The 18,978-nt window shown below is 40.2% G+C and overlaps 1 protein-coding gene across 1 annotated transcript in view; it reads right to left on the bottom strand.

The window, feature by feature from the left end:
• The window catches only part of PPM1H (protein phosphatase, Mg2+/Mn2+ dependent 1H), a gene marked incomplete at both ends in the record, with an annotated part of 128,482 nt that overhangs the window by 30,458 nt on the left and 79,046 nt on the right, over positions 1 to 18,978 (bottom strand). Inside the window, 2 exons of the mRNA XM_079544213.1 lie at positions 3,791 to 3,875; positions 18,199 to 18,311. Of these exons, the coding sequence (XP_079400339.1) occupies positions 3,791 to 3,875; positions 18,199 to 18,311 (198 nt within the window). The remainder of the gene's footprint in view (positions 1 to 3,790; positions 3,876 to 18,198; positions 18,312 to 18,978) is intronic.

The raw sequence follows: 18,978 nt of genomic DNA, 5'->3' as shown, positions 1-18,978 counted from the left end.
AATATTTTCCATCATTTTTCTCTCAGAAGCTGCTACAGTTTTTTTGGCATGAATCTGGCACGGTTTGTATCATATGTTTGGTACTCAGCCATTTTATGGTGTATTTTGTGGCTGGATGTAGTACATTCAACATTAGCTGTATGAAATGGAGTCTGTTCAGGGAAATATTAGTCACGTTTCTTTCAAAAGGCCATTTACTTCCTGCTGTGTTTCCCAGTGTTCAGCAAAGCAAATACGAAATTAAGATAAACCCAGACTTACGCACTAGTGCGCTCGTTAATTAGGTGGCAGGGAACATCGTGCATGTCTTATTGTACCTTGCAAGTCTCTTTCCTTCATTCTATTCCCACATCTGCCGACGCCCTGTTCAGCTCCTCCACAGCTGATGTGGCAACTAGCATTTCTGCTGCACTGCTTGGTATTTCTGTACATATTTTTCCATGTGTCAACCATACCTTACAGTAGTATTCTTACTGTATCACGTCATTTTCTTCATGAGGATGTATTACTACCTGAGAATACCTCTCACAACAGCATGTACTGCACAATGCATCCAGTTGTCACCATATGGCCAGGTTCACATTTAAGCCAAACGGAGATAACTAAAGGAGGTGGGAGTAGAAGAAAGGAAGGAAGTAGAAGATGAATCCATCCCTGGATTGGTCCTCACATTGTTACAAAAAGACAAATGCTTTTTTACCTCAGCATCATGCAGTGTGACAGACGGTCAAAGCAGTGCTATGTTGAATGAATTGTTAGAGAATTAAGTCACATCCAACTTGTAACTTAGGGACTAACTTACACTTGGGATATCTAGGTTCACCACCTCTTTCTGTTCCCCAGTTACTCAACCCTCACCTGGACAATGAAATAAGAACAAATTCTCATTGAACTCACGCCTGCCCATTCTCTTTGCACATGTGGTGCCAAACACAGAGCACCCACGTTTTCCGAGGGAATAAGTAACAAAATCTACACAGTTTAATACTGCAGGTTACACTGTCATGACTGAAATTAACAGTCTCCTCAGAAGATAGAAGAAAAATTGTTTCTCAAAATATTTGCCCACACAACTGCTGCACATCTCAGAGCAGTTCCCAGTCAATAATGGATTGAGTTTTCCCTCAGGATACACAGATACAGGAAGCCAGAGCCTTACTAGAGTAGGAACTATATAAGATATCCTGCCAGAATGCTGAATAGAAATGATAGAAACCAAAATTCAAAACCAAAGGAGATTTGTGAAAGCATGCTAGTGAAGGGGAAACAGCGTGAGTTGGGGAAGCCAAAGAGTCAAGTGGATACTTGCGTAAGGCCTTCAAGACTTTAAGGATCTCTCTACGCCTTTCTGTGCAACACCTCTGCAAGCTCCCTGGTGCAAAGTCTGTTTCTACCTCGCCCACACTCATGTAGCCCGCCGGAAGCCTGTGGGAGTCCCTGTGGAGCTGTGTGATGTCCAGAATGACTGGTTAGTGAATTTGTTCTTTTGAACCTGCCATGACCGAGGCCTAGAGGTCACTCTTGGATACACAGCAATAAAACTGCATTAAAATATGACCTAGGTATAGAAAGCATTTGTTTTTCCCCTAGTTTTTCAACCGTTGCTATTTGGAACACAGTTGTATCTAATACTGGGCCGGAGGACTTCATGCAATAAATTTTACATGGTCTAAACAGGTCCTTTTCCTGCAGATTTCTTTATGTATGGAAGCTAAGGCCCTGAAGACAGAGGATGAGTGAGTGCAGAAGACATCAGTTAACCTAAACTAACATCCTGTGTGGCCAAGGTAATCAGCAGGCTCTGAAGACAGAAGAAGGCTTCCCCACTCTGATTACACTAGAAGAATCTTCGCAGGCAGCCAATACTCAGTAACCTGCCTGCTGTAAATTCACACCTTCCATTTCCCTTTGCAACAACTTCTCAGCATAGACAGCCCTGAGCTGAAACATCACCCCTGCATTTACCAGGTGAAATATTTATGCTAAAATGATTAACTGACTTTCTTTCTATCGTTCAAGAAGAACATTTCCATATGTTTGGAACAGAGAAACTTAACTTCAGCTGCAAATAAGAAAATAAATCCAAAGCAAGTAAGTTTCAGATAGGAACAACAAAATGTGTGAATAAAGCAGAAAGACAGAAGAATCAGGGGACAGCCCAAGGTGATCAGTAAATTGAGATCTAATCAACAGGACAGATGCAAGAGTGGAGAGTAATATCACTTCAGAGTGTAACATTTATGTCAGCCTTGTAAGGAATTTGGTTCTTTGTTGTTTTTGTTTTTTTTTTTTAATACTAAAGTAAAAATGTTACTTATGAAATTTTATACTTGAAATCATCTCTAATTTTGTTTCATGCTCTTGCTGTCTTGCATGTATTTTCTTTGAACATGATACCCATAGCCCTGGTATATTTGTTACATACTGAAACAAAATAAACAAACAAAGGTAAAGAAATTTCCAAAAGAAACAGAAGAAATGCTTTTCAGATCAGCTCCTGTTTTCAAATACAAGCCAGAAAGGACATCAAAAGAGAAAAAAATCCCTTGTAGGCAATGTTTTATCTCGTATTTCCTACAGACTTCCTAGATACCAAAGATACCTTTTTATTTTAAAAGCAAACAAATTATTTTTAAATGTAACAGTAGTGTAAATATTTATTAGGCCTCTTTTCCACTTGGTTCTCTGAATATGAATATTCCTAAAGTAGCGTTTCCTCTGAAATTTTCAGCTTCAAGCCAGTGAACCTGACTAAAAATCAAATGTGACGGTTGTGGAAACATTTGCATTTCCTTTAAAATCTTCCATCACCACCCCTTCAACCATTTTACTTAGTTTCAAACTACAACTCTTGAGTCAGACTAAAGAAAACAGATGCATGAAGAACAAGGAATGCCTCCAGCCTTGGCCTGTCCATCCTGCTTCAGAAAATGCAAATAGTGACACTGTCTTGTCTTATTCTTGAATTTCCAGGGGAAAAAAGCAGGAGATCAGAGGAAGCAGAAAATAAATCTCTCAGACACATTAAGAATAGCCTTCTGATGAACAGCCAAAGAACTCCAACCAACTGATCTGAAAATCAGTGAAAAACTCAAAAAACAAAAAACCACAACATGATCATTTGCATAAAAAGTAACATCATGCATTTATGTTTCTTAGGCAGCTTATTGGCCAACATGACTTGATGGATAAAGCATCCTGCATCTTCTTGGGTAGTTGTACTGTCACAGCTGTATGGCTGTTGCTACAGCAAATAAGTCTTTCTTCACCTACCCTATGCTGCAGCTACTAACACTCACTCAGATCACCTCTAAGATGAACACCTTCTCCCCAACCTAGCTCAACTGGCATACTATTACAGCAAATGAATAAAACCCAACAATATTGTTCACATGTGTGCGAAGAGCACTCTTACGTACTTTATACTGTCACAAACACTGGGATGTATTGAAATACCTCTGTTGCTTGTTAGCTGCATGTCTGAGCTCTCGTTATCCAGCATCAATAAGCTGCTGAAGGTCAGCAGCTGAACAAGGTACAAAAGCACAGACACCAATGGCCTCTACTAAAAAGGTAAGACTCCTTTCATCAGTATTTGCATTGTCAGGCTTTTCTGCACTTTTGCTGATGGCTAAAACACATATATACATGCATAATCAGTCATTGGTGTTCAGCAGACATGTGGTCCTCCACTGAGCCACAGTAACTCAACCATGTGGGTCTGAAACTCAGACATTCCTGGGCACTGCTCATCAGCAGCAGCGCCTGATTTGGTTCTCCAGTCTCTTACCAGATACTGAAGTCTCTGGCGTTCGGTCTCTGGAGTGAATTCTGAAGACATTGGAATGACTTCACCGTTTCGGATGATTATAGCCCTGCAGGAGTAATAAAGCACTGTTAGTAGAGGGGAAAAATGTAAAAACACCCAGAAAACCAGGGGGTACTGTCAGACACTTATTCTCTTTGGAGTCATAGTAAAATAAAGCAATTTCTTTCCTACTGAAGTTATCAACAGACAGGATAACAATTCCTGCTGTGCATCCTTTAGGCTGGATAACAAAGTATATTTGTATATGCCAAATTCATTTCAGAGCACAAAAAAACATCCAAGCAACAAAGGCAAGTGTTATTTCAGCTGATGTCTGCTGGGCATCCTTATTAGTGAAATGTAGACACCCAGAGGAGATGCTGCAGAATCAGTGATTGCAGAACTACTCTTTGCAGGTTTTAATCCCAGCTGGGGCTGACACTGTCTATACTACTGGCTTCAAATGACTAAAGCAAGCTCTTTCCAATTATTGATTGGTCATATGTCATGTCAGAACATTTCTTTTCCAACAGCAAATGGAAATGGCAAAGAAAATCCTGTTTAACACAAATTCAACTAGCTACCTGCCAGAGGCAGACAGGTAATGGAATGACTATAGATCAGTAGAGAGATTTCACATGCACTTCTGCAAATGGCAGAGAAGAAATGCTTTCCAACACCTGTCTGTTGCCTCTTAAACTACTCCATTGCCTGCAAAATATGGTTTGAGTCTTCTCTGATGTAATTTCCCTGCATGAAATACAGTTAAGAGGGGCAAAATTTATACAGTGTTCCTACTGCATATATTGGTCATGTATTCACTCACAAAATGATATTACTTTATTATTTGCACAGCCTTGTAAGCATAGTAATGCCTGGTGCTTTCGAACAGCTGGATGAACATCCCAGAGATCTTAATACTGATTTGGAGCCATTTCTCAACCATCAGTTGATTAGTTCACTGTTTGGGTAATAGCAGCATACCAAACCACCTCTCCTCACGGATCTGCATAGAATTCAGCACAGATAAAGCAAGTAACTGGCACCTGAATTCCAGTTTCTACATGTTTTTTCTTATTTCCTTTCTGCAATCTTCTAGTCTCATGTTCATGCAAGTTTACTTCTCTTGATAATTTGATCAATTTGCTGGTATTGCTTTTATGCCAGGTATTCTGATGGCACTACAATGCATCCAAGAATTATGGTAGGCATACAAACACTGAAAATTTAAGCTCTAAAGTCAAAATGCAACCCTGACACAAACCAGCTTTGCAAACTCAGTGGTACTGTTTAACTGCCCAAGTGTTCAGGAGATAATATTGGACTAACGCAGTCTCTGAATGATCATCTGATATTGCTAGTATGCAAATAGGAGGAACACTAATAGGAGGAACAACCAACTGCAAAGGAAAGGAACTGCTAGCATTTCTAAGATTCACGTGGTAAAGAAGAAACAGGTTCAGGTCTGAGCAGCACTAGAAGAAGTGGAATTGATTAAACTGCTTAGTGTTTCAAGCTAATTTTTTAATCGTCCTTTGCTTCCTATTTAATCACCATTTCATGAGAAATCTGTATTTTAAAGACCACTGAAGTCCGGGGTTCATCTTTTTCTTTGTGTACACTGACATACTTACGATATACATTGATAGCTATCATTCTCACTTCTGTGGGTAGAATTGGGCCCTGAGGGACTAACATCATATAAAAAGCAATTCAGAGGCGAGTGGGTCAACCTTTCATGGCTCAACTTATTTTCACTAGAAATTGCAGCCACCTGGGATGAGAAGTACAACCCAGCACAAGAAAACCTTTGCGGGGGTGGGGAGAAAATAAGGCAGTGATGTTAATAGCTGATTAAACAGAGCCTCAGTTTTATGTTTTTCATTAATGTTTTCAGCAGTTGGACTTGATTCAAGTCAAAAGTTACATCTGTTCATAAGAGTGAAATGATTTGATCTGAGGAGTTAAACAGCTCTAGACATTAGCAACGGGAGGGATGTAGATGTACACATACAGGTCAGTGGCATGAATTCATCTCTGCTGGGCTCGTTATCCTGTTAGCAGTTTCGTTAGCTTTCCACGCCAGCTGCTTAGTAGTTTCATGACAGTAAGGGATATTTGTGACTGTATATATGACAAAAACGGACATATTTGTTGGCAGCCTCACTAGAGAAGCCAGGCATGAAAGCCCGGCCCAGGAGCTGCCGCACTCAGTGGGGTTTTTGTGATTTAAGAGGTACCATATCAACCCCTAGTTGGACTCAGAGACTGAACTGCCCTTTCAGTGACCTGGCAATAACAGAGCTGGAGCAGCGAAGCTGTCAAGCATGGTCTGAAGGCTTTTCCCATGGAGCAGTCTCCAGAGCCCTGCACCACTACTTGCTCCACCAAGAGAGCCTGGTGCAGGGAACAGCCCAGCAGCTGCTTTCCGGCAGCCGCTCTGTGCAGTTTGGCAGGACAATTCATTTTAACTTTACACTTCCTAATGGACTAACAAGCAACACCACGTTACGTGAGCGTTGTTGCTTCTGCCACAGATGAAAGATGTATGCACATAATGAAATAGTGCTTTGAAAGCATTTAAATCCCTGAGCACTGTGGAAGTACGAACATATTATTTTATACCAGAATAAAGCCACCTTATTAAACTGTCAGAAATAGCTACATAGGAAGCCAGAGAACTTGGAGAGATGCAGTGCTCAGGGAGCATCTGACTGCCATGTTTAATGGTGACATTTTAATTTCAATCACAGTGGTGAAACACATTACAGCACGGCCACAGGGCAAGCCTGCCAAAGGAAGCTGGGTGATTCATGTTTGTATGGAACAAGTATGTCAACAACCAACAAAATATTTTTTGATGACAAGGTTACTTCAGAGCCACACCAATCACTAGTTTACATCAGCAGTGAAGAAGTAATAAAGAAAGCACGAAAGTTGGTTGCTTTTTTTGTTTGTTTTTTTAGTGTTTTTTTTTTTTGTTTTTGTTTTTTTTTGGTTTGGTTTGTTTGTTTGTTTGTTTGTTTGTTTGCAGGACAGAAGGTCTGGAGTCACAGATCTACAGCTTTGGGTGTGCTGCCTTCCAAGCCCTGTTGCTCTGATGCCTTCTCCATGTAGCACCGTATCAGGGTGAGCAAAAACCCTGTTCATAATGGCACCCATGCCCTGAAGGCTTAAGTCGTGTATTTTTTGAGTCCTTTTGAAAACAAGAATTTCACTATGTCTCCTCCCCTCTTTTGAATCTAGTTACTCAATCATCCAGTGCAGGGTCTCCCCCCACACAAAATGCAGGGCTGCACTTGCATTTCAGACACGTGCACACTGCACAAAACAAAGTATATTCACCAGTGTGGAGATTGTGAATATTTACAGGAAACAGGAATTCATTGAAAAATATCCCCAAAACACAGCCAAAGTAGTCTAAAGCGGAAAAACAAAATCTGATTTTCTCTTTTCTGGCCACCTCACTTTGAGGATCTTCTGATTTAGCAAATTCCTGCTCTGAATAACCATATGTGGAGCAATTGATGCGTTGATGTTTCAGTGTGTGAGATGGGGCTGACAGTCACAGTGCAGCCTGCTGCAGGCTACATCCACCAAGTCACATACAAATGAAAAGAAACATGAGCTTAAAAGGCTGCATGCAAATCTACATAAAACACTGCATCTATCTTTTAGATTGGTATAATTTCACAGACCGTGGTGTACAACGAAGTGATCTTTTCAGTATTTCAGCATTCACCCAGAACAGTATTTGCTTATTTTCTATATTAATATTTGATACTTTAAAACAATATCTTGTGCTTTAGTAAACATCCCCTCTTAAAATATGTGGTAAATGAAGCAACTAAAGGGTAAAAATCTGTGCGTTGCAGTGGTGCTCTCGCACTCGAGATGTAGCAACACCACAGTGGCCTAAGGAAAATATCAATACATCAATCACTTTTGCATTTTTAATATGGATAAAACAGCCACCCCTCCCAGAAGGAGCGAGGCTGCTTTTCTTCTTTTTTCCTTTCTTTCTTTTGTAGAGAATACAATCAGCAGAGAATTGCACAGCATCCTTTCTGAGTTTCTTAAGAGAAACAAACAGAGGGAAATTCATACATTTCAGAGGAAGCTATTGTTAGTTACTCTCATTTAATCATACAGACAAAGAAACACTTTAGTGAACAAGGTCAAAAGTGTAATTTCACTGCTGTGAAGGGTCTATTGGGATTCTGGTGTTGAAAACAAAGAGGCATCTCCTACTGTTAGGAGTATTCAGGGGACACCCTGATTCCATTACACACTTTTCCAGCCAAAAATGATTTGAAACGCAACATTAAACTGCACATTCCTACAACAGAGAATAAAAATCTGGTAAAGGTGACAAAGAGAGACCATTCGGAAAACCCTTTTTGACAGCATATATCAATTCCAAGCCACAGGGAGGATGTATCCATTTTGTCAAAAGGTGTTAAGCGTTGTGGATTTGGTACAGATGAAGCAGCAGTGTCTGGCCTGTCTGAAGAGGTATTAGAAATGTGTCAATGGAAAAGAAAGAGGGATTAAAGTGACAGAAAGAATAAGGCAGGGTTTTATTACATTCAAAGGACGAATGAAACAGTATATTTTAATTAGCTGTGTCACAAAATAACTGAGAGAAAAAAAAGTAAATCCTAGAAATATGGAATTGGTCTAGATGAGTACTTGTTTACTATGATAACTAAATGCATATATTTAAAGAAGCCAAGGAAGCACAGTGCTAATGCCTGGTGATTTTAAAACCACCAAAGTTCCATTTATTTACGTTTTCTTCATTGCTATGAAATGAAATAAGATGTAAGATAATGTTCACCTTATCTGTAAATTAACCGTGTACATTGAGTAAATGAAGTTCCTCTGGAACTTAACCATTATGATCAACCATTATGATTACTGATGAGTTTTAATACATTCAGCCCTGGCATCTTGGTTTCACTTAGTGCTAACTGGGTTACTCTTCTTATTCCCATGCAGACACATTTCTCAATGTTTCTTTAGAAACCAGATGAACAAACACCTCACTGCATTGGCAATAATCACGGAACTATAGTGAAAAGCCTTTAAGTTATTTCCTTGACTCATAAATGTCTGGCTCCTACTTTGCATCTCAACCACATCAAGTCAAACGGTATTGACACTTCAGGGTTAACTGAAAGTGAAAACATATCAGTGAGGGACTTATCCAAATGCCTTCTGCACGTTGACAGGCATGGGACATTGACCACCTCTGCAGGATGCCTGTTCCAGGGTTTAACCATCCTCATGGCAGGAAATTTTTCCAAATGTCCAGTCTGAATGCAATTTTGTGGACAACCTGATGTTTACACTGAGTAATGCCAATAAAGCAGGGTGGCACTACTCTTGAGTGGCAGCAGATGGAAAATGAGGGCAGAGGCCCTTTTTATTGGCTCTACGCCCTCTCCATTTTGTTGCTTGTTTTTGTGGTTGAGATGCAAAGTAGGAGCCAGACATTTATGAGTCTTCTCATGAGGATTACAGGTGGTAGGCAGATGTGTGTTTTGCCATGGGTGTTGCTGAGGGTTTCTGCTTTCACCTCCAGTTTTTACGGTAAGTGGAGTATTTTTCACTCAGCTGAACATAGCCAATGTTAACAGGGAATGCACTTCCCCTGTGACAACTCAGACTGGTCCTACAGGAATAACAAGGAACTCTCTCAAGCTCTTGGGGAGCCTTCTGCAGGCTGCCTGTGCCTTCCAAGCAGCCAAGCTGGCCACGTTTGGAGAACAACTGGACACTGCTATGTGACAGGAAAATGCTGATTTTGGGCTTTCACAGGTAGCAGCCAAAGTATCCAAGGGCTCCTCTTCATTTCCTTGCACCAGTATTGAGCCAGCCGTGTTGCATGGCTCCTGTGGGGCTACAGGCATCTCCCCATGACTTTGCAAGGCACATGGGATGGAGTTATAAAATTTAGTTCCTGCAAGAAACCCTGAGAGTGGTCTTTCAGAGGCATGATACCAGCACACCAGCTGCTCCTGTAGCACACTCTAGGGCTTTATGACATTTCCAGTTAACCCAGTCATTCATATTTACATTTCTACTGCTTATTTAGTGATGCCTGTGGAGAAGACCTCTAAGCAAAATAAATACACTTTAAAGCCACTATTTTAGTGGTCCAGTTTTACTAAATCATCACATTATTTTTAATAAATGATCACAAATGGGCAGAGAGAAGCTATTTCTCACAGCAAAATAATATTAATAGATCACATGGAAGTGCTTATTTCTCATTTATATTAGCTGAATCAGTCAGAATCTTCCTTACTGCCACCAAGAACAATGAAAATCTGAATTCTTTAAACAGATCTTACATTCCATCCTGTGTATTCAACTAACTTAGTAAGCAGCACAGCAGTCAGAGGCATCCTCTGCAGCTGGCAGCCTCCCTCTGCCCCACACATTGCATGCAATAGTGAGAGGCATTAGGCCACCATCAGTGCTGTCACTAAACTGCTTCAGTTGTTTCTGTATCGCTACTCGCTCCCTGGTTTTAAATTAAATACAACACTAAGCTTGAAGGTTGTTCACAGAAGAGATATCTGGAGAAGACATTGCCCAGTGATTTCTGAGCCCAGGAGCTCCACTTTGCTGTGGTGCAGCTCCATTCCCAGGAGATTCCCTGCACTACTTAAGGTTGTCCTCACATGGATTGCTTCTCTGAGCCAGTCTAAGTATGGAGTTGCTATTATTAACAGTTGGCTAATTATTAACAGTCAGCATTATTAACAGTGTTTCACTTTAGGGCTAATTACACGGGATACGTGTTGGTGTTAGCTACCTATATGCATCATTTTTTGCCTGTGTTTTATCAGGAAAGTAACTTACTACTGACATATCCACATGTGGTGCCTTTGTATCTTACTTTACATGTTTTAACATGTAGCATTTCCTACTCTAGTACCAGTAGTATGAACTCAAAAGCCTATCAATTAAACTAAAACACTGTGTAAGGAATCGTATGTACTTTCCCATTGCTTTACACCTGAATACACAGGTCCTCCTAGCCAGCAGCTAGGAAGCCTTACAAGTCAGTTTGCATTGAGCAGATACTGCTGGAACACAAAAACTGTCTGCCAATGATTCCAACCTGCTTACACTGGAGATTTGCTGCCCTCATGGGATGCATTCCATTCATGATGATTTCAGTGTATTCTTCCCTTGAAAACCATTAAGTCCAGGGTTGCAATGATGATACATCACTACATTTCTGCAACATGGCTGAACAACATGCCACCCATTATTTGGGTCATGACAGAAAGATGAAGAAAGCAGCACAGTCACATCTTTGTGACCAGCTCTGAGCCTTGGGACCATTATCTCTGGAATCAAAGTCTGTTTCTCTGCTGTCCAGGATATCGTATTCATCTCCAGGACGAGTTACTATGGCAACTAAACCTGGGCTTAGGGATGAAGGCATCACTGTGCACACTGTGCACTGTGTCAGTAATATGGCTGGGGTATGGCTAACCACAGAAGGTCAAAGAAGTGCAGATATTTTTCTCTGCTCTTCACTGATTTAGCATTGAGGATGTCAGAATGATTTTAGTCCCTGAAGCATCACATCTACTTGGATTTCAGCTTTTCTGCTTTCTCAGCTCAGCACCAGAACCCTTCAATACGATTTCATGAGACCAAGGTGAGCCTGGGGTTCTCCCTCTGGTTCCTCTCCCACAGTTTGGAAGGCAGCTAGAGGTGGAAGGTCACAGCCTGCTTGGCATGTCTTGGCACTAACCTGTAACACTGGAAGGAAGAAAGAATCCACCATGCTCCCTGGTTGACTAAAAAGGCACAGATTAAAGAGTTAAAAACTGAGCTCAGTGAAGTACATTGGATCATCTGGATTCTGCTATACTTGCTTATATCACAAGCTGCCTGTATTCAAGATAACAGGCTCTTTATGCATCAGTACCAGTGGTTAAAATTATGCTTTAGCATCCTTTACTCATCTTGTCTCATACATTATGAGCTCTACAGGTTAAACATGAAACATATGTGTGGGGATGTTATTACAGAAGGATTTTTTCCTTGATTAGCACTCATGTTCACCAATAAAAGAAAGCAACAGGGAAATTTTTACTCATAGTGGTTGCAACCAATTTTTTTGTCTGGGTTGGTTACTTCTCATGGTGTCTTTCTACCCCTCAAAAGGTTGAAAAACTCTATGAGAATTAAGTTTAATAGGATCCATCACTCCTAGAATCTAGTAGCAATGAACTGTGGCTTTCTAATTTGCTAGGAGTATTCAAACAGTAAAATTCCTGTCCTTCCTCATTATCTGAAATGTAAAGACTTCATTGGTAGAAGATATCGTGTGGTTGAGACTGAAGACTTAACTGAACAGACCACATGTTGAAACTGTTTACAATGGCTTTAAAACATGCTAGATTGTCACAGACATTGCAAAAGCATACTCTCTTCCAGAAAAAACAAGAGTTTGGAGAAGAGGCAGGACTTGCGTGTCTTCAAAAGTCTATGAACACTGACTGCCAAATTAATCACTTCTGCCAAGTCAGTGCTGGATAGGAGGTGCCAGAGCTTCAGAACTCATAATTCACTAGGTTGTTAGAAAGCATGCTCTTTGAGTGCAATAACTTATTTCTGATTCGCCACCTTTTCTCCACACCTTTGATAAAGTGTTTCCTGAAATGCCTCCAAAAGCTTCACTCGATACGAAATTCTGCAAGGTGATCTGAGGTAGCTGCTACTCCTGTGAATTCTGTGCTCTTACTTCTCCTTGGAAGGAGTCCAGGTGGTAGAAGGGAAGTAGAAGTGCTTTTAGCAGGCCTTGTGTGGGAAGGCTTCCAAGGAAGAGAAGTTGGGCAAGCAAAGAAACAGGACTTGGCTGTATCTTCTGAGTCTGACTAAGATGCCACGCTCTTTTGCAGCATTTTCTGCTAGGCAGCAGAACCAGACTTCTCCACCTACCAAACTGCAGTTGCTGAAGAAGAATGTATTTGGGGACTCACTTGGTCTCTCTTCACTTCACAGTCTCCTGAGCAGAGCAAGCACAGACCTGGAAAGTCTAAGCATTTTTTTTGGCTTTGAGTGATGAGGAATTAATAGCCATCTGAAAAAAAAGGATGTGCACACAGCTTGGCCAAAATACAGTCTGTAAGTGTCACTCTTGCCTCTGGGGAGGCATTATTTGAGGATTTAGAGCAAGAAGAATTTTCAGAAGACAGGGAAGGATCACCGTGGATTGTGTGGCTGAAAGTGCCATGTGCATGGCTGATCTACAGTTCCTCTTCTCTTATCTTTAGGGGGACAGGAGTAAGAATGCTTCTCCAAATGCTGCAGTTTGAAGCAGCTTAGTAACTGAGTTAGTCTTTCCTCCAGAGACCACTAAGTACAAAACACAATTATTGTTGTTTATGCAGATACAGATTCAAGGAGACAAAAGAGCTTAACCAGACCACTTTAAAAAAAAAAAAAAAAAAGGCAAAAAAACCCCAACCCAAACAAGCAAGCAAAAATCCCACACAATATAGATTAGAAAATAGTTAAGAAAAATTAGAAAATTAAAGTTTCTTTAAAAATATTGTAAAACAAATACCGAAACAAACCAACTCTATAATTGTAATACACTAGAGCATTGCTTGGTTTCCACCCTTACAGTGTTTGGGCTTCTGGCTAAAATCGCCCTGTTGGACTGCCTGGAGGAAGAGATCAGATACCACAAACCACAAAAATGAGTCAGAATCTTCAACTCTGATTTCTCAAAAATTCTATTTCAACTACAGTGCCAGTCAGCAAATACAGAGCTGTTTCCACGCCTCTCTCATTTGCTTCATAGTAATACGTGATTTCCCAAATTTTAGTCTCTACAAAAAGAACCACTTACGAGATAAGCAGTTAACTAGCTCTATGACACAGAGCAAGTATATAAGTGAAATTCAACACAGGCTGCCAATCCAGACAGAATGGAAACAGTAAACAAAGCAGAATTCAATTTTCAATGCACTATTATATTAGACTGGAAGAAATCAGTGTTGTACACACATAAGGACAATTGAACTCCAGTGACGTTGCTTAACCTGCACCCATGTGAAACTGCCACAAATACATCCACTTAGAGAGCCCCTATCACTTAACAATCCCAAATGCTTTAGTATGAATTCTATACTTGCAAAAAGGAGTCTGTTCTGGACACGAGGATATATCTTCAAACAGAGGGTGAATATGCCCTGAAAACAGAGGCACATGGGGGCAAAAAGCAGGGATGCAAAAAATGATATACATTAAAAAAAAAAAAAAAAAAAAAAAAAAAAAAGGCTGATGAAGCAAATAAAAAAATCCAGTGACCCTCCAAGATTGTGAACCTTCCAAAACATTAGGCTCTTTTCTCTGATGCCATCTTCTGCCAATAAATCAAAAAAGTCCAAGAATCCATTTGAAGATTTAGCAAGTATTTCAGGGAAGTATTTCAGGGTCTATGACAAAGTCAAATCATCTTGTGATGTTCTGCATCCTATATAATGATAAAAACACTGCTAACCCAAATGGCTCCAAACACAGCACAAAATGGCAGTGCCTGCAGTTGCTGAGCAGCTCCTCAGCCAGACAACATGAGAGCCAGAAGAATGCTTGTGCCAAAGACAGTTAATATGATCATACTGCATTAGAGTCATTGGAGTGATATTGGGTAAATGTTATGTTGCATGAGGCTATACAGTAATGGGCAGTAATCAGTAAAAACATTTTAAGTTCTTGTTTTACTACTGCTTCATCACTAGCTATAAAACAACATACTAATAAAGAACATAAAACTGGAAGAACTGAGATTAACAAGGCGTGTTATGACAATTTAGAAGTAAAAGTCACTTTAGCAATATAAAACTGAACAATACTGTTTAAAAGAATCAGCAGAGAAGATTTAACGTTCCTTATTAAAAAAAAATAAACCAATCAACCAACAACAAAAAGACCAAAGAAACCCTAGATATTCAGAGTGTCTACCACAGGGTAGTAACCATGGTGTATATATCAATCTGGTAGGCAAAATATAAATGCCATGTATCAGATAGCCCACTACGGCACTATCAGTCCTTGCACAGACAATGCTAACCACTGAGAGGTGGCAAGAGAGAAGGTGGCATTTAAAAGCTTTGGCCAACATGCAGACATAAATTTTGACTCTACAAGTAGGTATATTTATGGCAGATTCCAAGAATGATTAGCAAGCCATTAGAAAACGCAATCAGCTCCCTCCAAGTTGTTTCTATCAGGCTCTGAAGACATTACCTAATTTTTAGTAGGATTCTGGTATCATGTGCTGTTAACGTATAATTATTACAGAAATGCGATTGCATCGTTAGCATAAGTTTAATTGTATCATTGACATTAGTGATGCCATAACATCAAGCTCAATAATGGTTCATAACAAAACGTACAATTAGCACAATTTTTCTCCTTTTTACACCAACCAAAAGTGTTCAGCTTGAAGAAGCCTAATAGTCCCTACAGAAGTGAGCTAGGGCTGAACCTGAAAGGATTGCTGGCTGGTAATTTAGTAATATGGTAATTAAAGTCTTTTCATGATGTAATTACACATCAACTACAAAAGGACAGCTGCTATACAACAGTGCCAGTGTACGTGGCATGAAATGATTAGATTTGAGAAGCTTTAGTGGTTAAACTGAATACCACAGGCATAAGTCTGAGGTATAGCTGGCACCACATAGCACATTATTATTCAAGTCTCACACTTCCAGTTTCCTCAGTCTCATTGTGACAGTAACAGTTTGTTGTATGTACCTTGGTCCTTTGACAGCAGTAGCTGTTCAAAACCCACATCTACAAGCTTCTGTTGTTTCTAATTCCAGGTAACTTCAAAGCCTAAGCCCTCTTTTGGGCAGAGGCTATACCAATAAGGATTGTGTAAACAATTACCGGTGCTGCAGCATGAAAACTCTCATAGATTAGTTAACTGCAGTTATTTTTTAGAAATTTATTCTAGCATGTGGGCGGAGAAGGTAGGAGACTGAGGACAGAAGAGGCATAAGTGAGCTGGTGAACTCAAGGAAACCAGAACTCCGCTGAAGTACTGAGGGTTTTGGCATCTACTTCCAAAAGCAACAAACATGAGGCGCATATTTGGAAAAAAAAAAACAAATCCCACTCTTCTCCTAAAAAACATGTAAACATTTTGTTTAATAGTTCCTCATTACATTTCTCAGTATTCTTATTTGTATCTGTGCAAAACAAAAAGTTGACAATGCAAGGCATGAGACAGTAAAAATGCACATATTTTTCCACTAACACAAATAAGGAACTTCTTGGCTACGTGACTTGGCCCTTAAAAATACAACAATGCACTGTGCGCCCTGGAAGTAGGCAGACAAGCTCAGAGCTGCTTTTCTAGTCCTAAAATGTCATTTTAGGAATGAGAAGCAACTTGGATGGTTCACAGTAACTGCAGGCCCTCCTCTTAGCCCCGTTCTGAAACATGAGAAGCAGTGAGAGACTCAGATCAACCAGACTTCTACACTTTAAAGCTTCTCTTAAAAATATTTTATTCAGCTTGGAAAATCTATAAGCAGGCCCATGTGAAAATGAAAGATTTTGGAAATTCTGAGAATTCTCCTCAGCATGAGTAAGGCTTCCATGAGGTCCATTTGGAAAGCAGAAAACCAAACTGTTTTGGATCTCTGTTACCTATAGGGATCTGAGGGAACGAGTAGAACTTTAGCCTTAGTTCAAAGATTACTCAGCCTTGCCAGTGGCTTTCTTCTTTTCCTCTTTTTCTAAAACAAAAAAATGTTTTGGATGGGTTTAATGAATATTCAAAGCCTCTGAGTGGTTTTAACTAAGGCGGACACTGGGACTATTTCAAGATCACCACCAATAAAAGTTTATTCCTGTGAGTATCCACAGGATTCAGCAGAGCTGAGGCTGCTCTCAGGAAGCAGAAGGAAGATCCTGGGGGAACTGCAAGCAGCCAGTAATTTAAGACTAAAGACCTCAGCCCTCAGAAGCAGGTCCTGCATGGCCAGTTTTGCACTACACAAATAAGGAACAAAGCAATTAGCTAACTCTATGGAAGAGACTCAACTGTACTTCAAAGCACAGCGGTAAAGGAAAACACGATTACTTCTAATCTGATGGAAGAGAGGTAAAATGCAACACAGTTAGTGGTTCTGACAAGTGGACAGATGGTCAACTCCAACTTGTTTCCAGGTACACTCTGCAAGGACTCATCTGCAAGGACTCATTCATTTGCCAGTTGAAGGAAAAAGATTTGAATGTCACTTGTCAAGAGGAACTTGGTGAGCAATTTACAACACATGTAGCAAGTTCAGCAAATTAAGATCACTAACAATGGAAAGCAAAGCACTTTATGCACAGTGGATTTGTCTTCCCACACATTTCAATGCAGGAAAAGACTTGAGTGCTGTCTCTGTGAATACAGAATGAAACATGAACTGTGTGCACACAAAACCCAAACAACGAAAACATGTAACTGTAGTGTCTTCATCAAAATACAACAGTGTTCAGTATCTGTACAGACTTCAATTACACAGCTACTAACTGAACCCACATGCAGTCTGTGTCACGCAGAGAACTACGCTCTGCTGGCCTGTTTATGCAGAGCACTGCCAGAAGAAACATGCAAAGGTATGAAGTCTTGCAAGAACAGCCTCATTCTCTCTGGCAGTGGTATAGGCAAAGAATGAGAGAGAAGGAAGGAATGCAAGTGAGAGGCTCCCAGCATGTTCCTAGTTTTAGCTAAGTCAGAAGAAAAAGGAGCTTCTCATAATGAGATGTAAAGCATCCAACTTCTAACTGAAGCAAAGTAACAATTCTTGAACTACAGCATTCAGTTCTGAGAAACAGGCAAGTACATGAGTCAGAGCAGGACACAGTAAAATTCCTAACTTTTGGATAGCCTCTCCACCCCCTTGCAGTATATTTACTATACTCTCAATACCATTTTCAATTATATTAATAGCCAGGTGGGCTTCCAAGGCTAGACCTAGGGACAGCACCCTCAGGATCAGCAGTTCCAGATGTAGTCCCCCATCAAACAGTGTTCAGCATACAATTCTACTACACCTGTTTCAAAGGCTCTTCATAGTGTCTTTTCACTTCTCTGCCACCATCAACTCATTCAGAGACAGCAACAAGAAAGAAAAGATGAGTCAGTCACCTTGAGTGCATCCACCACTCAACTAGACACTGGAAGTCCATCACTACTGCATTAATTTTGCATTAATTTTAGTGAGAACTGTTAAGAGCCCAGACAAAAAGCGGAACCTCCTGGTGATGCTATTTGCCACTAAGGAACTTGGTAACACCAGATCTTGGGAGTTTGGGTGTGGGAGTAGAAGAGATATCACACTCACCTGCTATCACCAGCATTTGCCACGTAAAGCTTCCCCAATAAATACACAACCACAAGGGCTGTGCAGCCACCAGAAATATTATACACGGTCCTCTCTCGTTCTATTTGCAAATCCTATAGGAAAAGAAAATAAAATGTATTAAAAATAAGACAGCACTGTAATTAATACTTTAGAAAATGAAGATTCCCCTAAAAAATTACAATTTTCTTCAACTGCAAGTCCCACTAGCTTTCTTTTCTATTTCAATTCTGGCTATATGCTCAGAAAGAATAGAAAGTCTTGGGGTACCAACTGCTTATGATACAAAGCTGGGGACAAAACAGGACAGGACTGTAAAACATCAGGCATCATGGAATAAAGGGCAATGCTGAGGGATGCAAGAGATTTTGCTACAGAAAAAGCACAAAGGCAGCAAAGATAAATGTAGCTGAACAACACATACCTGGTGGTATAATTGGAGAGCACTTTACATAGACAGCAAATAATTAATGAGACCTAGCTATGACATGAATAACTATCTGGTCTCCAAAGCGAAGGCTAGGATTGTGGAGCGTACACCTTTACAAACAGCAGCAAGATGCACTCATGCAAGAGGGCTACGGTTCAGAAATACAGAAGGCAGTGATGCTAAACTAGTTAACAAAAAAAAACAACAGTGTGAAATAGAACAACATCAGTAGAACAACGAAAGAATATTAGTACTAGGCATTCACAGAATTGCCAGTATGAGCCACAGTATGTAAGGCTGTATCTTGTCTCACTGATTTCATGAGGCCCTGG

The sequence above is a fragment of the Tetrao urogallus genome (assembly GCF_951394365.1).
Source record: "Tetrao urogallus genome assembly, chromosome: 1".
Lineage (NCBI taxonomy): Eukaryota > Metazoa > Chordata > Aves > Galliformes > Phasianidae > Tetrao > Tetrao urogallus.
Note: the sequence above shows the minus strand (reverse complement) of the source record. Positions and strands in the feature narration are given on the sequence as shown.